The 22,021-nt window shown below is 43.4% G+C and overlaps 1 protein-coding gene across 2 annotated transcripts in view; it reads left to right on the forward strand.

The window, feature by feature from the left end:
• The window catches only part of LOC146799060 (alpha-1-antiproteinase-like), a 200,441-nt gene that overhangs the window by 134,403 nt on the left and 44,017 nt on the right, over nucleotides 1-22,021 (forward strand). For both annotated transcript variants that reach the window (XM_085626466.1, XM_085626467.1), the window contains exon 2: nucleotides 6,013-6,732. In XM_085626466.1, coding sequence (XP_085482592.1) covers nucleotides 6,030-6,732 — 703 coding nt within the window. In that variant the 5' untranslated portion in view covers nucleotides 6,013-6,029. The remainder of the gene's footprint in view (nucleotides 1-6,012; nucleotides 6,733-22,021) is intronic.

Here is a 22,021-nt window from a genome sequence, read left to right on the forward strand (position 1 = left end):
AGATCTCCCTGTTCAGGCTGCGCAAGTCAATGCATACCCTAAGAGTACCATTCTTTTTGCGTGCCACCACCAAGGGAGATAACCAGAGACTCGATGGGTTAGATGACTCCTGATTCACACATTCTCTTGAGCTCCAACAACAAATCATCCCTAATACTGAAAGGCACATTGCATAATTTGTGTTTAACTGGAAGAGCGCCTTCCTTGACTCTGATAGAATGCTTGAATCCTTTAATCGACCCCAGCTTCTCTCCAAAGACCTTAGGAAACCTAGCTGACCAGTAAACTAGGTTCTCACCTTCGGATTGTTCACCCACAACAGAAACTTGTTCAGGCGTACCAGGTTTGAGAGTCATGTCGAACAACCCCTGATGATACCAACCGAGAATGTTAAGTCCCTTTTTTGCCACATAAACTTTTCCTTCGATGCACCTGTCTTTAAAAACAAGAGACGTGACAAAAAACCCAGATAAATCAATCCTCCTCCCTTCATAAGAGACAGGACTTCTGTCAGGGGGATTAAGAGGTCTGTCCCCCCAGGTACTCTCAAACAACTCCTCTGTAATCATGGTCATGCGTGCCCCCGAGTCCACCAAGAGTTGCAAACACTTATCATCCACCTAGACATCCACTATAGGATCAACACAATCCTTGGAGTCATCCTTGACAACCACAACAAAGTCGGTAAGGGAGCTTACGACTTCACACACAGGATCACTCTTAGGTTCCTCAGAATACACAACATTGATACTTCCGCGGAAACAGCACATTTTAGCACAATGGCCTTGTTTCCCACATCTGTGACAAGATCCATTCTTTGCCGGACACACTCTTGAATTGGGAAAATGAGACGGGAACCCACACTTAGTACAGAGATTTCTGGAGTAGGAACTTTTTTTTCCGGTTCTAGTGTATGTAGGCCTGTTCCCTTTTTGTGGTTTGACTTTGTCTCCCTGTGACTTTTCACTCACATCTTTATGATCCTTAATAGCACCCACCACACTCTTATCAGGTTTGAGCTCAGTCGAGGCTTTTTGAGAGAGCTCAATACTTTTCACAATAGTCACCGTCTCGTCAAGCAAGGGATTCTCCAAAGTAAGCAATTTCTGCTGGACTTTCATGTCTCTACAGTGTACCACAATTTGGTCACGAATAAGTTTGGACGTAAAATGTTCAAATTCACATTCTGAAGCCAGAATGCGCAAAGCAGCTACATACGACACTATACTCTCATCACTCTCCTGTTCTCTGGTAAAAAAACTTGTGCCAAGCAACCACTAAGCTACTCTCCACATCAAATTGCTTCTCCAGCATAGCTACAGCTTGATCATAGACATCTATTTTGTCTTCACCCTTCACTATGGCCAGGGAAGTTAAATGTTCTAACACAGCTTGTCCCTCAAACCCCAGATTATGCTCTAAAATGAAACGCTTCCTTTGAGCGCTAAATCTTGAGCCCCCCATAGCACCGAGGTATTTTACAAAAGCTCTATACCATACTTTCCACTTAACAGGTGGATCACCTGGAAGCTGTGAAAAAGGGGGAGGGTTTGTACATTCTGCATGACACAATGAAGTGTTAAATACCTGTAGAGAAAGAAGGTTAGTACACAATGGTGATAATATGAACAAAAGGCGAAATGGTTTCCAGTAGGATTGAAAAATGTCGCAGAGAACTCCAAAAGTAGTTGCTTATCTGTGCAGCACTTAAGAAATGGTAATGTGCTTGCGCAAAACCAATATAAATGCCCAGAAAGCACTCATGGAGACAATTTCAGCTGCTGAAATGAAATTGCCGAACCCAAAATTGAAGAGAGAAAGTTACACCACGTGAAATGACATGCGCCTAGCAAAGTGTGTCAAATCACAATACGATACTCTCCAATGTCACCTGTGGACTTGTCAAATCACATTACAATACTCTCCAATGTCACCTGTGGACTCATACTGTGCAGTAGATGAAAAACGTAGTCTCCTTCGTAGCGCACTATAAAACGTAGTCTCCTTCGTAGCGCACTATAAAACAGAATCTATTTTGTTGCCAACACAATCTCCTTCGTTGCATACACAATCTCTTGCATTGCTTAACTCACCGCGAGAAGACATCGTCCCTCGGGCGAAGCACGAATATCACTGTACTCACATTGAAGAGTAAACACAAAGTGTAGATGATGGAGTTCCTTCCGCAGTCAAGTTAGGTTGATCAGGCAAAAGCGAGGTATCCAGGCAACATGGACACTGCAGGAATACGTGGTGATAAAAGATTTCGTGCTGACGTGCAGGGTAACCAGGCAACCTGACGCGCTCAAACTTCAACAGCGGGATGACGGAAAAACCTCTTCTGAAGCTAGATGTAACTAAGCAACGAATAACAACGTAGTGACTTTTTTTTCCCCATGACTCACGCTCTGAGACACGCTCTCTCCGCTGACTCCCACAGAGGATTCCAAGTCGTCATCAAACAGAGAGAACCGTGAAAGGAGAAACTTGCCCTGTGCATTCAATTCAAACGGACACATCCAGGGAAATGCTTGCGGAAGCAGCACTCAACAACGGGTGTCCCAGGCAGTCAGATGAGTCCTAGCATGGAAAGACAACCGGACAGGAACAAAGCACAGCCAAACCAATAATAGTTGCTGGAAGATATTGCTTGAATGCTGGCAGAGAGTTCAAAAGTACAGAATGAAACTTAAGAAATGCTGAAGCTGGCCCACCATTGACAGAGCACAGACTGGGATGGCAGAATAAATCCTTGGGCAGACAAAAAGAAGAATAAGTATTCCTCGGCTTCTGAGCAAAATGATTCCTTGAACTGCAGACCACAAGAAAGAGTCAGAAAGAGCTGAAGACACAAGAGACAATCGCTGCACATGTGGGTGGAGAGAGGAACAGTCAAACTTGTCGCCAAATTTGTAGTGATTACCCCAGACAAGGTAGGTGTAAGAGCACGTACTTTATTGACTGTTCAACTCCACAGCTTCCAGGAACTGACCCTCCTGGGATTCAAACAACAGCATTCCATTGTCATGACAATGACATCATAGCAATACAGAGCATGTGGTGGAACAATCTTAAAGGGAAACTACTTCAGAATGTCATTCCAGGAGTTAGCAGCTAGGTAGAAGAAGCATGTACTTCACTGTTGCTTTGGTGGATGCGGGGGATGCGGGGATGTGAGTGAGGGAGGCAGGGTGCAGGTGTCTGGATGGTTGGTGGAATTTCAGACAGTGGTTGATGTATGATGGTCCTTGGTCATGGAGGGCTTTGTAGGTGTGTGAGCATCTTGGACTGGCATCTTTTCTGGATAGGGAGCCAGTGGAGCTTCCTGAGGAGGGGGGTGCAGTGGGTCAATTTGGGGAGGTTGAGGATGAGTCTAGCGGCTGAGTTCTATATTAATTCTGAATTCATGTGTAGAGTGCATTTCCATTGTCTAGCCGAGTGGCCTCTAGGGCTTGACTGACAGGAGGCATCTGAAGATATGACAGAGCATGAGGAGAGTGTAGAAGCAAGCAGAGGAGACTACTTTGATCTGGCATTTCATAGTGAGTTTGCTGTCCAGGATGATGCCTAGGCTGCAGGTGGGGTCAGTCATTGTGGGTCCGAGTTCGAGGAGCCACTAGGAGTCATTCCTCAGGGATGGGTTGCTTAAAAAAATCTGCACTTTTATGTGTTCAGTTTTAAGCAATTGGTCTTCATCCAGTCTGTGATGCTCCTCATGCAGTTTTGGAAGTTGGCCCTGGTGGTGGGGGGTCTTCTGAAAGTGAGAGGATGACATGGGTATTGTCTGCATAGGAGCTAATGTTGACCAAAAAAGGAATTAATCATCAATTGCACAATTGTGAACAACTGTGCATGCAGAAAGTATTGCGGATGAATGCAAGCATGGATTTCAAGGATTTTCCAGGAGCTCCTTTGGAATTGTAAACTCTTTAAAGGAGTCTTCCTGGAAACATTTGTAAATTCCTAAACCTCAAAAACTTGAACCCAGACTCAGTAATAAACATGTGCATAAAGATTTGTCAATAGACCACTGATTCTGGCAAAATCAGGACCCAGAACAGGACATCAGGTCAACAGTCATCAAAAGACTGTGGTGCCGGCCCACTAAAAGTACATTATTTGCTTCTATGCTTCTTTTCCCTTCCGTGTATGTGCACTTTGTAGATTGGCTGTACGGCTGAGATAGCAAGATTCTCAATTAAACAATGTATGACACGTACAGAATATTTATTAATTTGATGTTTTTGCAAAGCACTGCTAACCACTCATCAGAGGTCTCAAAGCACTTTGGTTTTAGGGACATATAATGAAATACAGATAAAAAAAATTGCATTGTGGAAGCCAGTGATGATCCAGACAGTTATTTGTGTAGGGATGATACATAGCATCGTGCCTGCCACAATACAATTCCACAAAAATGACAAAGACGAAAACAAATGAAGTCATTTAGACCCCGGTAGACAATCTACTAGGTTAATCTGGGTGGCAGAGACCCATCCATCCTATTTAGAGATCTCTGCCTGCCTGTTGGGCATCTCTCTGGTATGAGGGACGCTACTGCTGTGATAAATCCCCTCACAGCACTGTAGGTTGAAGAGCAAATGCCATAAATGTAGGACCCATTCACAAAACAGGAGTTTGCTTTCTCAAAACAAATGCCCCCAAAGCGCAGTGAGCACTTGAGGCCCACTCTACATTTCCATGTTTGTTTCTGCCATGAAATGCACAACATATGCAAGGAAAATTAGTGATAGAAACTCCACCGTAAAAAAGGTAGGCTAACCATCACTGTGACTTAGCAGACCTTTGCCAGATGGGCCACCAAGTCAGATTCTTACACTGGAGCAGCTAACAGAGCATTCACTGATGTAAACACTGTGCTTCCCCTGACTCTAAAATAGTGATAAGACTCTGAGTTTGGCATTCTGATTTACAGCAATGCTCCCACTCTGTCAATCTCTAATTGAGGCTCAAAGTCCTGAACACCAACGAAGGAGATGCGATTTTTTTTTTACGTGTCTAACTAGTCAGGGCCATGAACAACGAACCGTTGGGGGTATCACTGGGAGAAGGTTGGCTATCCGAACTGTTAGGGAGTTTTTAAAACTTTTCTGAACGTGACAAAGACCCCCTCAAGTCATGGGTATAGTAACAGACAATTCTCTAGGTATGAGGCAAGACATGAAGAGTTCAACCAGAAAGTCCCTTGTTTCCAGTAGATTGATTAATTGAAGATACTCTTAGATTGACCTGAGGTTCTGGTCCACACAAGTAAAGAATACAAATATAGTGCCATAGTTGGGGGATCGGTTATAGTGAACCTTGTAAACTCAGCAGAGAGTTTGGAAGGTCTCTCTATATTTCATTTCACAGGGGGTCAGACTTTGTTAAAGAAGTGGGAAATAATTGTTTTTACAGAAATCTCAAAGAAATGGCTATTTATATGTTGCACCACTGAGATAGCAGAAATATTGCATTACTACCGCTCTACATGTAGATGAGCATTACTGTTGCCTTGGGTAGCCTATAGAAAAAAATACATCAATTCATGATATATAAGTGCATACAATGCCTATGGAACAAAGGAATTGAAATCAGCTGAAAAGGTGAAAGGAACTTCCATGAGTTACTAAAGTAATATAGTTTTATTTTAAGTGTGATGCAGGTTTACTATTTTAAATATCGAAATAGAAATATCCATTCGATCATTCCTGCCTACAAGGAAAACGACAACAGGGCTTGTCCAACCATTTCCCTCCTGTAAATATTTGTGGTACCCTATAGAGTTCTGCAGCCCAAGATACACCAACAGCACTACATAGCCAAAACAAACAAGTACACTAATATGGGATAAAACATTATTCATATTGAAATATTTTCAGGAACAGAAAAAACATATTTACAAATGTAAAACCAAATTTCAAATACATTGAATTTATTTTACTCGACCTCTCAAAAATGTTTTGCATGTGTGCATATTTAACACAGATGGTGCCTATTTATATTTTCCAGGTTGTATTCAAAGCAACATGAGACGAGTGTTCTACATGTGTTTGATGATCGCCGTCCTAGGTGGTGTGGTCCACTGCGATCATCACAAGGATCATGAACAGAAAGACCATAGCGCTGTACACCAGGAGCAACAGCAGCACCATCATGATGAGCATCATGCCGAACACCACGCAGGCGAGCATGATGACCATCACATAAAGGAACACATGGCCTGCCACAAAATTACAGGCGTCAATGCTGAGTTTGCATTTAAGTTCTATAAGCACCTGACCTCCAAGGAAGAGTGCAAAAATGTTTTCTTCTCACCGGTAAGTATCTCTACTGCCTTTGCCTTGCTCTCTCTAGGCGCCAAGGAGGACACTCTTCACCAGATCATTGATAACCTAGGATTTAACCGCTCTGAGATTACAGAAGAAGATCTACATGGGGCTTTCAAACATCTCATCCACACCTTAAATGACCCAAAGAGTGACCTGCAACTCAGCACCGGCAATGCTCTCTTCATAGAGGAGAATATGAAAATATTGGCAAAGTTTCTGGAGGACGCCAAACTTTATTATGCCTCAGATGCCTTCTCCAGCAATTTCATGAATAGCGAACATGCCAAGAAGCAGATCAATGGTTACGTTGAGAAACAAACTCATGGCAAAATTGTTGAGCTACTCCAGAGCATTGATCCATCGACATTAATGATTATAATTAATTATATTCATTTCAAAGGTAAGCTACATATCTGGATATTTTGATAATGTTTGTTTGTGTGCCTGTCTGCATTCTCTGCATTTTATGTTTCTGTAAGTGCACGCCGTGGTTTATGTAGACCTGCTTGTCAATGTGTGGCTACATGCGTGTGTAGTTGGTTTTGTTTCACCCTGGGTGTTTTTCAATTTGCATATGTGTTTGATTATGGTTGAGTATGTCCTTGGACAGAGGTCTGCCTCTAAAGATGCTTGCACGTGCTTCTCAATTAGATACATTTCCTGAACATGATATAAGATCATCTAGTTTTAGTGCATTGAACAAGCCCTGTCTAATGAGCCTGTATTGAGCCAGGCGGTAAAGGAGGTATTTCCCACTGTCACCAAGACAGGCACATTACTCCCTTCTTCTAACATAAGTTTGTCTCACCCGGAATTTCATTTTAGGGAGCAAACTGTCAAAGAAATGAGATAAGACCTCAACCCTTTCTGCATTTTATAGCCTGATGACAATTACGTAATACACTTTGACAGTTTTATTTTGAGTTGTTAAATGTTCTAGGGGGCAGATTTATAAGCCCCTTGCGCCACTTTTGCGTCACTTTTAACATGGGAAAAGTGACGCAAAAGTGGCGCAAGGGGCTTGTAAATCTGCCCCTAGGTGTTTTGGGATGTGAACGACCAGATGGACTGGAGACCAGCTGCATGTCGGGGCACCTCTTTAATCATACTCTGTTCCTTAATTCAGAGGTCAATGAAGAAACAATCCGAGATAACTGCCATATCAAAAGGCAAACAAACTCTATTTATAATTGAACAAAGCCTTTATAAATCAGCCATCGAAAGTCGAAAAGGGTGCACTATGCCTTCAGGGAAGCCAAAGGAAATTACATGTCTCATGAATGCATAAGATATGTCAAAGAAGGTAACCCTCAGCAATAAATACAGTAGTAATTGGTTAGCAAGCTAAGCCTAATTCACTGTTATTTTAATATTGGCTTTTAATTAGTATACAACTGAATAGTACTCATGTTATCACCTCAAAAGAATGAAAACATTGGCTGGTCATATAGGAATTCAAAATCAATAAACAGGGCTTTGAAAGAATGCTATTGCAGTGAATGCACAGCCCACTAACCTCTCGAACATGAATGGAACGTTTTGCTCACAGGTTCCACGTGGATCTCTGCTTAAATGTACGTACTCTCTGACCAACTTTCTAGGATTCATATGTAAGACCTTCAGGTTTCACACACTGCACAGGCATAAAAACCAAACTATCTGAGGTGCTTAGTCAAGTCTGGTAGCCAAGACCTGCTGGTTCCACACACATACACATAGATAATTGAATCGGATACCTTGATCCACTGAGCTATTTTACAGGCTGGTATCCTGGAGTACCAAACACAATCATTAGATAGTTCTGTAGGTTAATGTGTCCAGACTGGGAATCTGTAGGCAACTTAAAAGTAACTGGTTCAAATTTCGTTGTTGCCAACACAACATTTTATCCTTAAAGGGATAATCAAATGGGTATCATTGAGTTGGGTAATAAAGGAGCTTATTATTTACAGTGCAGTGAGACTGTGGCCCCAAGCTGCACATTTAAAAAACAATCACAAATGTACCAAGTCTGCAATTAAGCATTATGTAGATGAATCATAAATAGCAGGGCTGGGGCCCTGGGATAACCTTTCGATGCACATTAACCTTTTGATGCACATTCACAGTGGCAGACAACCTGGCGTGAACCTCTAGTCACTCCCATGGTCTGTGTTGTGGGGCTATCGGATTTGGAGTCACTCCCGCTGTGACAGCCTTCTTTCTGTAGGAATGGCAGAACAGAGGAGTGGGCATTTCAAAAGGATACAGGTCCCCAGCACAAACATCATAGGTGTAAACCCTAAATCACATTTTGTGTCTGGAAATAGACTATGAGAAAGGGAGCTCGAGGCCCCCAAAAAGGTAAACTGTCAAGAAGCCGATCAAACTGTATATTGAGCAGGAGAAGCTCTGCAAGATTTCTACCTGTGACCAGGACTGGGGGATAAGGTCTGCCAGTGTCCCAGCTGGGTGAGGGAAAATCACCAAGAGAAAACGAAGACCACCTATCCTGGAGCCTGGAGCACCTTTGCCTGCCTGCTTTCCATGACCAGTGTGCACTGTTAGGAAGAGGAGAGCACTTGGAGGGAGTGAGGTCCAATGGGATCTTCTGACGAGTGGATCTCCATAGCCATTTGTGAGGAAGTGTTTACTGCACTGATGGAGCCATCACTCGTGGGCAGATTCAAGTCGGTGACCATGCATGCCAGAGGGTGCCACCGTGAAGTTGCTCGTTGCTGCTCCAAACTGGCCATAGCCCATGTGTAGGTGAAAGTCAGTGACCCCGTATGCCAGAGGGGGCTGCTAGGAAGAGTGCTTTGCTGCTGTGGTGATCGGCCCGTAGCATATGTGCAGAGTGATCAGAGACCCCATATACTAGAAGGGGCTGCTGTGAAGAGTGCATTACTTAGGTGCCGATCGGGCCGTAGCCCATGTACGAAGTGGAGTGTGCAACCCCATACATATGCCAAAGGGAGCTGCTGTGAAGACTGAATTAATGTCATTCTGATCAGGCCATAGGGCTTGCGTGAGCTCAACTTGGTGACCTCATGAGCCAGAAGGGGACACAGTGAGCAAGTATCATAACTTGGTTTTGCTACTGCTGAGTGGAATGCCACCGTAGTGACCTGCAAGTGCCTACACATTAGAACCCATACGATTGCCCCTTACCTGTGAGAGGGATCATGGATCAGTGGAACTTGCTGCTACACTGGTGGGAGCACGCGGACAACCAGCTGCAGCCCTTGCAAACTTGTGAGTGCCAATCGCCACTAGCAGCTGCCCCAGGCTTCTGCAACATCTGAGTGTGAAGCATTCCTTGGGACTCTGGTAGAGCAACCCCAGCTTGAGGGGGGAAGACTGATAACAGGGCCAAAGGTCCCAGGGGAGTTTGTTCTGGTTCATGGGGCTATAGGCGCTGGAAAACCTTTGACACAAAGGTCGAAGTGTGACTCCTAAGACTGCTAGTTGGGCCCAACCTGAAGTTCACCTTTTGTGAATTAGGAATAACCACTACCAATGAAGAGGGAAGTGGAACTTAGCGACCTGTCTATCCAACAGCAGATTACTGGCCTCAGGAGATCTGTGTATATATTTGTGTATGCCGTATTTCACTTTGAGTTCATATATAAAAACTCTTATTTTCATAAAAGCCAGTATTTGACTGGACAATCATTTATTGCTGCTTTTGAATGCTTTTCGAGCTTAGAGCCTGTGTTTACCCCCTGCATTTATCTCCACCACTGAGAAGGACTGGACTGCTCGACCTGTGCCACAACTGAGTCAAGAGCTGATGTGGCACTTGGCCCAGTTGTTCAGGACCCACAGTAGGTCAGGCCCTGGGATATCAGAATAAAAAGCCTCAGCCCCCAGGTTGGGCCCAGTAGCTCGTGCTTGACCCATGGTCGTTTGAAAAGGGTTTTGACAGTCTCCTTTCCCTTAAATTAAACATTTGCTCTCTTTTTTGCAATATAACTATTTTTAGCCCAGTTTCGATGATCCACGAGCCGGTAATTAACAGCCATTATAGGATACATTTGTCCATTCTCATCAGTGGAATTACTTTGGGTTGATCATTCTTTGTTTCTTTTCACTTGGCTTAACGCAGTTTAGGCAAAAGTCTGCTTCCTCATGCAAGCATAATACTTTACTCTCTAAGCAGCAATGGCATAAACTAACACTGGATTTACAGCTGCCCTTTCCATACTTTTTGGAACGAATCTTGAAATGACAGCCTCACTGACAATCATGGTTGGAAATGCATATGCAAATGGTTGCTATAATTCCTGTATGCCATCTTTTAAATGTCCGCCTGTGTAGTCCTTCAGGGCTCCCATTTTTCTCATTATTTCTTTACATTTCCCTGGTTAGACTACTTTGGTTTTCGTCTGTATGTCTGTAGTTGATATCTAGATTCTCTGAAGAGTGTGAATGGGATTTCTAGATCTCGTTGACATCATAAATTATTTCTGGCCTTTTGCAGTGAATGAGTCTTGGACATTCATTGAAGTGTATAGCTAAAAACGTAGAACTAAGATCTTGTTTCCATTACTATATTGTAAATCAACTGATGCATACATGTACATCTGTTACGTGTAGCTCCCCCACTGTGAGCTACAACCATTATTGCCAGATTCATATTAGGCCTGGACGGTACATCCCGTTCTGCTAGTGGAATTTTCAGAATATGGGTAATTTTGCGTTCCTCGGATTTTTTTGCTTGTTCTCGCTTTCAAAATGCATGTTCACGAGATATTTCTCGCCGAGCACGCAAACAGCGTTTGCAAACAGGGAAAAAGAGTCGCAAATGGGCGGAACAAGCAATTCCGCGTGTTTCCGGAACTTTTGCGTGCTCGTGGAGAGTTTTTACCGTTTCGCAGAGCTTTGCGTAGCACGACTACGCAAATTCCGCCCACCCCTAATTCATATCTGGTTATTCACTGGTGCAACACAGCAACAGTTGGAAACAAGTGTTTGTTCTCACTGTTGCTATGTGATAAAGGAAATCCAGGCTACATTAACATGGATCTCTCAGAGGCCTGTCAATGCAGTGCTTGCTCTCTTTTCTGATGGAGAGCACCGAACATAGCTTGAGGATTTGGGGGAGGCAATGCACAGAGGATGGTGAAATTTGTTAGCAAGATCAGAAAAAAGGAGGGGAGGTAGAGGTATACGCTAGGCCCACCCTCCTAGTACAATGGTAGACCCACAGAACCCAAGATGTCGGGTAAAGAACCTAGCAAATAGGAAATGATTTTTGCTCCATCTGAGTCGGAAAATTTTCAGGAAAGAAAAAAATTTCTTTCTTGAGACCCCTCACTCACCAGGGTTTCCCCTTGGTGACATGCTTCATCATATGGGCCATCTCAGTCCGCTGCGAACTAAGGCATGCTGTGAGTTGCGAAATTACGAAGGAGCACTTTTGTGAGGATTATGTGTAGTGCAGTGGTGTTGTGGAGTGGGAGATGTGAGTTAAAAATACCTAACTAGTGGGCAAAATAACTTTATTCTAGCTCCTAGTCGGTATGTCTAAAAACGGGGTAAGATACTGGGAAAAAACTAGCTGTGATGGGTTAGGGGTCCCTAGTAAACGTCAACATGTTTCGAGCATTCCCCAGAACTCTTCATTAGGCCTGGGCTAAAATTTCATTCCGTTTGCGGAAATTGCGATAATTTGACATTTTCCCGTTCTGCGGAAAGCGCGAAAATGTCTAAATTTCTGCATTCCGCAGCTTTGCGATAAATTGGTTCTTGCTCGCGATGTAAAATAATACATTCTCGCGCGCGCGCGATCGCCTTACCTGAATCCCTGCGTTCGCTAACAAGTTTTCTTGATCCGGTCGCGTTCTCCATGAGATGTTGTATTGTTTTTAGCCATTTGTGCTGTTTCGCGACAGTTCGCGCCCGCAGTGACGTAATGCGTCGCGCGATCACGTCTTTCTTCTCACGATCATGCACCGCGAGACAACTGAAAACAAGATGGCTGCGCCCGCGAGCAACCGCATGGGTAAGTTGGCGAGCCGCAACCATGCAGAAAATCTCGCGAACATGCGTGAAAAAAACTTCCGCATCTTCGCGATATTTCCGCGTGTTTGCGATAATTTTTAACATTTTCGCGATAATTTGCGAAAGTGGATTTCGCAAATTCCGCCCACCCCTACTCATCATCAGGACTACACAGGGTCCTGCCCTGTGTGTGCCACTCCAAAATAACCTGAATTGAGGTAAATAGTGAAAAATAATCATGATAAAATATTGCAACTAATAAGCATGCATTAATACATACGATAAACATTGTCACGTAGTATCTGTGGGATAAAGAGAGACATTGTTATAGGAACAAACGCCCCCCAATCGAGATTGGTGGGTAAATCCCATTTAAGCATTGCCTTCTCACACATAATGCTCCTCTGTGGTGCGTGAATCTAGCAGTACTCCGTGTTTCGCCGTGCCTGTTAAAACGTAAAACACAATGCTGCTTTGCTCGTGTGGCGGTAGTGAGTGACATTAATAAAACATACACCAGATGACTGAAAACACATGACACACAACACATCCAGTATGTACAAAGAACGTAATCACATACTCATATGTAGGCAAAATTGTGCCCCATGGTCTTGAGGGGATGAGGGCTCTCGTATTCTAATTCTGAAAGGAAGGACAAAGCCTGGTTAATGGCCTCTCTCACTAGAAAACGCTAGGAAAAAGATGCGGTGACTGCCATGGTCGAGACCGCAGTTTGCCTGGTTTTTATCTCTGCCTGAAAAGGAAAGGACTTACTTGATGGGAGTTTTCCTCACGGTGTGTTACCTAGTAGTTCCCCTCGAGACCGCATGTTAGTGCGTCTCCAATCGGGTGCCTGTATTTAAGCTTGTGTTTCCGCCCGGTCATTGTAGGAAAGACTGGAGCAGAAACCCTACCTAAATGGCCGCAACTTTTGGCCAATCGTGTCTGCCCTCTTGGAGGTATGGCGTTGTTAAAAATGCTTGTCAATTCAAATGGGACATGAAAAAAACGTAACTAACAGCTGAGTGTCAAATCTTGGAATGTTATGGATATCTTTATGCAGTGGGCCCCTTTATCTTACAAAACCTTGTGGCCGGTTTTGTGATTGAGGTACCGTTTTTTTTTTATATACACTGTGTTTCTAGAAGCGAGTCGGTGAGAAAAAAAAATATATATATACTAGTATTTCAAAGGGCTGGTGTGTCATCACGGTGTATATGGTGACACTATCTTAGACACCCAAGATGGTTTAAAACGCATGTCGACCTACCGGAAAGTAGCATAAAACTGGAGGTCCAGGTGATTAAAAATTATTTAGACTGCAAGAGGGAAGTGTATGTTGTGACATAATCCAATGCACCCAAGGTTGGTGCTGATCGCCTGTTGACCTGCCAGAGAGGCGTTAGATATGGAGGTCTTGTTTCAAAGTCTGTTATTGATCAAGGGAATGTATGTGTCCTGCACATGCGCCACACATTTCCAAAGTTCCGTTTTACTATTTGCGCAGACACTGCATATTAAATCAGCTCAGTTCATTGGGTAGTACTTTATCTGGTTCATTGAGTAAATTGACCCCAAGGGATATTATCATTAAGGCCCTGGCTATCTGAGTGTAACTCAAAGACCCAACATTGTTCTTTTTCGAAGAGCTTTTTTTCTAGATTTTCACAACTCTTAATGTGTTCCAGGACCTCCCACCTCATGTCATTGGGGTTGTATTGTTTCTCTAAGAAGTGAGATGTCATTCTTGTAGTCGCTCGCTTGTACCTAATGTTGCTTCGGTGTTCCACTATTCTAGTGCTGACTTTTCTGGTAGTTCATCCCTACGTAGTGGAGGTTGCAGATGCAGGTAATCAGATACACGACACCAGCTGTGTTGCAATTGGTGAGGTTTTGTAGTTCCCAATTCATTTTGTTGTTAAACTCCATTTTTTCAGTGGCTGAAGTGAGGTGACACACGCTACAATTACTGCACTGGTAGTGGCCCCCTGGTAGTGTATGTAATAAGCGTTGTGGCCCTTCTGTCTCAGTCGTGCTTTTAGGGCATGTGTACAAGATAGTTCCTTAGGTTCTTGCCTTTCCTGTGGCTGAACATGGGTCTTGGTATGTCCAGGTTACCACTGTTTAAGGTCCGCCAATGTTTTTTAACTATCTTTGAAACCCTGTCAGATGCAATATTGAATGTGGTTATACAGATAGGTCTCTTATCTTGTGCGGTCACTTCTTTTTGGTTTGGTTCCAGGAGTGCTTCTCTGTGATTGTTAGAAGCTCTTTTTCTAGCTTTGGATACTAGATGCTTTGGATATTGTCTTGATATCAGTTTTTTAGACGGTTCTTTTGCTTGAGTGTTGTAGCCATCCCTCTCGGTACAATTCCGTCTGAGTCGTAAGAGTTGTCCAAAAGGGAGGTTGTCTTTGAGTTGTCTGGGGTGAAAGCTGTCATAGATTAGGAGGCAGTTCCTTGCTGTTGAAGTGTGTGGTCGTTGCCAGAGTTCCGTTCCTCGCGATGATATTCAGATCCAGTAAAACCAATTGCGACCGGCTCATTGTGAAAGTAAACTTAAGGAAAGGGTCTTCTAAGCTCAACCTGTCTATGAAGGCACTAGCTTCTGTTTCGATTCCTTCCCAAATGAGTAGCACATCATCAATGTACCTTTTCCACAAATGGACATGCTTAATGTGCGGGTTGGTGTTGTTAAGTTTTTCTGCTTCTCAAGATGATTGACGTAGAGCCCTACTAAGCTCAGCGCAAAGGTGCTCCCCATGCTGGTTCCGTGCTGTTGGCGAAACAGGGTCTCTTCGAACTTGAACAAGTTCTCTGTCAGGACCAGCCTGCAGCATCCAGAACTACATGTCTTGGTGTTTGATATCGCCAAAACTTCTTCCAGAATTTCCAATGTTTCCTTATGTGGTAGACTTGTATATAGGCTTTCCACATCCAAGCCTATCAAGATGCTAGTCATGGGATTGAAATGAAGGATCTGAAGGAGGTAAAGGACGGCTTTTGAGTCCAGTAAGTACGTGCTAGTGCCTTAAATGAGGGGACGTAAGGATGCATCTGCAAACTTAGAAAGAGGTTCAAGAACAGAACCAATGCCGGATACAATCGGTCTCCCCTTTGGATTATCCAAAGATTTGTGGATTTTTGGGATGGTATAGAAGTAGGGGACCATCGGGTTGGTATTCTCCAAGAAATCAGCTTCTTTTTTCTGTTATCCAGTTGTTGGCTGTGGATTCCTCCACCAAATTGGCGATTTCAATGTGTAGGCGCTCAGTAGGGTCTTCCCTTACTTTTATGTATTTCCGTTCGTCAGCTAGTAGTCATAGGCATTCGTTCCGATATGCTGTAGTGTTTTGCAGTACGATGGCACCGCCTTTATCTGCCGGTTTTATAGTTATGCTTCTCTCATTGGCCAATAGTTGTGTGGCGTCTTGTTTTTTTGCTGGTGTGATGAAAGACACTTATAGTTCTGGAATTGATCTCCGCCATTTCCTTCAGTACCGCTTTTTCAAACGCTAGAAGTTCCACAGGGAGGCTCGCTGCTAGTGGTGTAAAGTTGGATTTCCCATTGTAGTCCTGTGTCACTTTGACGGGTTGCGATGGGTGGTTTGTCTGTGAAGAATACGTGTAATTTTCTTTTCCGGATGAACTCATTTAGCTCACAACAGAGTTTGAATTTATCCATATTCAGTGTAGGTACCAAACCTAGTCCCTTTTCTAGGACCATTTGTTGAATAAGTGTCAGTGTGGAGTCTGATACATTCAACACTAGGCTGGCTGGTTGCTCGTTGATGGTTTGTTCGGCGGGCCCATGCTCCACGTGTGGCTCCTCGAGGATTCCAGGGGTTGTGCCCATTGCACTTGTTGGCTTCTTCTGGTTTTTCCTCTTTGAGGTCCCTTGCCCCGTACTAAAAAAAGATTGGTTTTGTTGTTCCTGTGGTTGCGCTTGATCCCAGTAATGGTATGACTGATTGTTGGTGAAAGTGTGGTGGGTCATAAAAAAATTATGGGGGTGACCGTAAGGTGGTGGTCCTTGGTAAGGGGGCCAGGCAAAACCCGGTCCTCCACGGTTCCTGAAGCATCCACCGCGAGGTCATCTGTTTCAATTTGTGTTATTGCGGCTGTAACCGGAGTCCGAGTGGTCTGAGCCAGTGTCGGATCCATCACTGTCGGTGTTATATCCTGGGATCCTTCCCGATGGAATATAGTCTTCCCTGGTGTACAGGTAGACTTTCTCATGTGAGAATGTTTTTTGATCTTTCTTCAGTTTTACATACTTTGTGTCTTTGAGACTTATCTCAAACTCAGTCATTGATTTGTTGAGTTCATCCTGTCATTTTCTTTTCAACTCACTGAAGTTCTGAAAGGTTTTTAGACTGATTTCCAGTGTAAGTATTTCTCCTTTCATTTCTTCCGCCAGGCGTGCTGCAGTTTTTATAATCAGCATCAGCCAATCCCTGGTGCAGTGCCAGGAAATGAGCGACCAGTCCTTCTGAAAGGTTTTGTCCTGCTGAAATATAAATGGCTCATTGCGCACAATCAACCCTCGTGAGGCGATATTGGCTCTAAGATATTCGGCCATCATGATCCCATGGACCATGGTTTTGATTTGGTTCCGTTTCAGTTCTATTAGTTCATCCCAACATTGGTTCGCTTCGTTAGTGTCTCTGTGTGGTGTCCCTGCTAGTGGTAGCATGGACTCGATGATCCTCTCTACCGCCTCTTCAGAGAAGGTGAGGCCAGTGACTTCAGTCATGATTGATGGAAAAGGAGGGTGGGTGTGTGTGTTGTATGTAGTCACGGATGTCTCATATGGGGATAGGGGAATCCTCCCACAGCTGGGCGCTGTATATAACAAGATCAGAAAAAAGGGGGGAGGTAGAGGTATACGCTAGGTCCACCCTCCTAGTACAATAATAGACGTAGATGTCGGGTAAAGAACTAGCAAAAAAGGAAATGATTTTCATTCAATCTGAGTCAGAAAATCAGCAGAAAGGAAAGAAAAAAATGTCTTTCTTTAGTGCCCTCACTCACCAGGGTTTTACCTTGGTGACATGCTTGCTCATAGGGGCCATCTCAGTCCGCTTTAAATTGAGGTGTGCTGCGACTTGAGAAATTACGTAGGAGAACTTTTGTGAGGGTTATGTGTAGTGTAGTGCAGTGGTGTTCAACAGATACCCCAAGTAAAAAACATACAGGGAAACCTAAGGCAGTTTATAAAAAATAAAGTTGACACATTTTCTGAAACATATCACTGTTGGGACTTGCTGAACAGATACAGGAAAATAATTCCAGTCATCCAGTGCTACTTCTGAACCAGCTGCAAAGTGAATTCCCTACAGGTATTTGGGATTTCTAATCTTGTAGAACCCTTACTTTGGTAAATTGAGGTTCTCCACAAGTGCAAGTCTGCTCACAAAAAGGATGGATATATCAACACCAAGGCTTCTTAAACCATGCAGCCAAATTGGAATTTGGATCAAAAATCTAAAAAACTAATGTAGGATTTTGAAATTGGTAAGCTGTAAAGTTCAAAACACTTTTCAAAGGTAACAAGATGCTTCTTTTGTGGGAATACAGAACACTGCCTTCCTACAATTCATTGAATAAAGCAAGAACTTCTACTAAGGTCTGCAACCAACATGGGGGGTGAAATGTTCTGATGTGCTTCGACAAAAATGGTTGGTAGGAATAAACCTAACTTTTTTTGTAAGCGATCTAATATTAGGAAGTTCCAAATAGTGATTTAACATTGACACCAACCACACGAGCAAAGCAATGCAGATTTGTCATCTTTCCCATTCATTTTCAACAGCACTATGTACCAAATGGGTTTGGACTGTGCTTTTTAACTCCCAACATATATAGACATAAAGTGCTTTTCTGATGTCATTTGGAAATATTTATCCATGCCTGCCAAACAGCAGGAATACCGCCTAGCTCTTTCTAGTTCACACCTACGATGGAGTAATGTAAAATTATTAAAGCACTATTCAGTAAAAGAGCATTGGCATTGATTCATCGATATGTGAGGGGTAGCAGAAGTGACATCATTCAAAACTTCAGCCACTGAAGACATCACAGAAAGTGACATCACATTAGTTTTTGACCCTGATGATGTTTGAGAAGGTGTGGCCATATGATCTTTGACATAATAGTAGTGGCACTGTGAACTCAAAAAATCAACAGTAAATGAACGATTTTTTTTTTTTTTTTGTCCTCATTGCTACCATGGTTTCAGTGCCATACCAGATTACCCTACAGTCAGCTGTCTCAGTTCAAAAGAACTGGCAGGGATATATGACCAAGGAAGTAAGTAGAAAATATCCCTCAGCAATTGCAGTTTCAATCTTGGAAGGCGAAGAACCAGGCATTTCCCTTCTTGTAAACCACCTTGGTGTAAGTGGCAACCAAGTCAGCCCGGGCTAGGACCAGGTATGGTACAAATGGCTAGAACACCATAATAGGGTAATCATCGGACCCGGGGAAAAAAAACAAAAAAAAAAAAAACCCCGGGTATTTCAGTGTACCCATGGCAACAAATACCAAAAAGCTCTTTTGCTCTGATTACCAGCCCTAGCCAGGTCCATACGTGATGTATATATGACGGAGGCCTGCCATTCGCCGAAGGAAGGAGGGGACACGTCCTTCCATTTCTTGCAGATCTCCCTTCTTGCCAACAAAATCGTATAGAACACTAAATTTTTGGCTGCACCTTGAGCTCCTTCCAAAATCCCGAAGATCACAAGAGGTAAGTCAATGTTTACTTTAACACCCACTGAAGTAGTTAGAAAGTAACTGATAGCTGCCCAGTATGACACTAAACTGGGGCAGTCAAAAAACATATGGGTGTCTGGTGCCGCCAGAAACCCACATCTGGAACAAGCAATTGAGTTACCCTCGGAAAATTTAGATAGTCTAAGAGGAGAATAATATGCCCTATGCAGTGTTAGCAAGTGGTTCCTCCGTAACCAAGAAGGCTTAACTATGCTGCACAAAAGGCCGAATGAGTCTGTCCAAAGATTTTGTAAGTTTGGGCCAGAGATTGAAGGGCTCCAAAGTGAATCAGGCAGATCAAAGACTCCATCCGTTTCCTCCAACAGAAGATTATACCACTGTGAGGTCTCCTTTTTTCCCACGGGGTTGTTCATCAAGTTGTTTATGAGCAGGCTATATCCTCCAAGTGGAAACTTATTTCTTTCTAAGGCTTGAGATTTGTAGGCCTGAGTCCAACTATGTATTTGAAGGTATTTAAGTCTTGACAGATTAGGGCCGATCTTAGCCAGAAGATGTTCCCATGAAAGCAGCTCCCCGTCAAAAAAAAGGTCTCCCCAGACCTCTAAGCCTGCGTCTCTTATTGGAGCCGCTAGAATGTCTTCAAGCCAAACAGGGTTTTCAGGGAGACCCCATAGCGGCGTCCTTTCACAAAAGTAGCTTACTTTTATCGATCTTGTGACTTCGGCCCATAATTTTGCCAAGCCTTGTAGTACCTTCAGTTTGATCTTTTTGAAGTACTTGGGGTTGCCGAATTTAAATAGAAAGGCTGATTGACTAGCTTCTTCCCCTTCTAACATGGCTGAAAACATTAGACCCACCCCGTAGTCTGTAGGTATTTTTAACAACATGCGGGAATGAGTTAACTGGAAGGCCCAAGCATATAATTTCAAGTCCGGGGCTGCCAAGCCCCCTTTGTCCCTTCGCCTTCTAAGCTTTTTCCAAGAAATCCTTGCCTGTTTGTTGTTCCAGATAAAAGATGTTATGTCTGATTGCAATTTAACTAAACAAGAATAATCAAAGTGCAAGGGAATGGTACAGAACAAAAACGAAATTTTAGGAAGGATCGACATCTTGATTAAGTTGACCCTCCCAATTAAAGATAGTGGGATATGAGACCATGAGTGTAGTAACCTACGGCATTCTTTAGCTACCGATGTTAAATTAACTTGAGCTATTTTTTCTATGTCCTTCCCTATCTGTAAACCCAAATATCTCATCGAGGAGCCCGTTTGTAAGTCTATAGCTTGCCCTTCATGATTCCAAACAAGCATCTCGGTTTTAGTATCATTAATTTCGTAACCGGAGACTTGACCAAATGAACGAGCAATCCTTAAAATTATAGGGAGTGCAGAGCCAATATCTGAGGTAAGAATAAGCATGTCGTCAGCATATAGGGCTACTTTCCTCACCCACCCTTTATACGAGAATGGCTTAATAGAAGTCTCCTCCCTCAGTTGTTGCGCAAAGGGTTCGATATAAAAATCAAACAAAAGGGGGGAAAGTGGGCAGCCCTGCCGTGTCCCCCTAGTGATGGTAACAGGGTCAGACAGATCTCCATTGACCAAGAGGCGTGCTACAGGATTATGATATAACAAGCCAATTGCCCTACGTATCCCATCCCCCACGCCAAACTTAGCCAAGGCCCCCGACAGGTACACCCAGTTAACTCTATCGAAGGCCTTGGTCGCATCCAACGTGAGGGCGGCCAAAGGAAGGGTCCGAGCCGATGCTATATCTATGGCACCTATTAAATCATAGGTTAGCTCAAATAATTGTCGCCCCTTAACGAAACCCTTTTGGTCCGGATGGAGAACCAGAGGCGCAATCACAGCCAACCTAGATGCCAAGATTGTGGTAAAGATCTTGTAATCCACATTCAGGATTGAAATTGGCCTATAAGAACCACAAGCCGTCTTTGGTTTCCCTGGCTTCAGAATAAGGGTGATTGAGGCATTATCCCAGGAATCTGGCGGAAGCTGACCTTCCAGTAGGATTTGGTTAAAAAGAACGGTGAGGAATGGAACTAATTCTATTTCAAGGGCTCTATAGATTTCTGCCGGCAGACCGTCAGGTCCAGCCGCCTTCCCCTTCTTACTTCTTTTAATGGCAGATCTTACCTCATCCTCAGTAATAGCTTTATCTAAAGATTGAGATTGCTCGGCAGATAGTGAAGGTAAATTGATATCCCTTAACCAACCCTCAACAGACTCTGGCGAGATCTGCTTATCCTCCTCATAGATTACTTGAAAGTAATCTCTGAAGGCTGCCCTGATGTCCTCATCTGAAGAGAAGATGATGTTATCTACCATTATTGCAGCGATGTTATTCCGCACCAGATCAGTTTTGGTTTTCCAGGCCAGTAATTTCCCAGCACCTTCAGTGTATTCAAAATGGGCCAACTTACTGGCTTCCCATCTTTGTTGAAGTCGAAGATTTAATAAAGAACTCAGACTACCCTTCAAAGTCACTAATTGATTATGGAGAGTGGGCAGATCTAAACCGGAATCCATACAGTTGGAATCTATATCTTGTTGTATTTGAGATATCTGATCTTCAATAGAAGTGACTTCCTCTCTATGCAACTTCCTACGGTATGAAACTTTCCCAATGATAACCCCTCTCAAGAAAGCTTTAAACGAGTCCCAGATTATCCTAGACGTAGCTGAGCCACTGTTGGAAATCAAAAAATTATGGGTTTCTGATTTAAGAAAAGTAATATCCTCTACTGATGAGAGAAGAGACCGGTCAAAAGACCATGAGGTGGAACTCTTTTTAATCAAACTGGCAATCTCCATTACTACCGCTGCATGGTCCGACAGATGTGATGGGAGGTAGCTAATACTCTTTACGGAATCCACCAGCCTCAGACTTATTAAGATGAAATCTATTCTGGACTGGTGGTGATATTTATAGTTCCTGAAAGAGAC

Source organism: Triturus cristatus, chromosome 9 (assembly GCF_964204655.1).
Source record: "Triturus cristatus chromosome 9, aTriCri1.1, whole genome shotgun sequence".
NCBI classification, from domain to species: domain Eukaryota; kingdom Metazoa; phylum Chordata; class Amphibia; order Caudata; family Salamandridae; genus Triturus; species Triturus cristatus.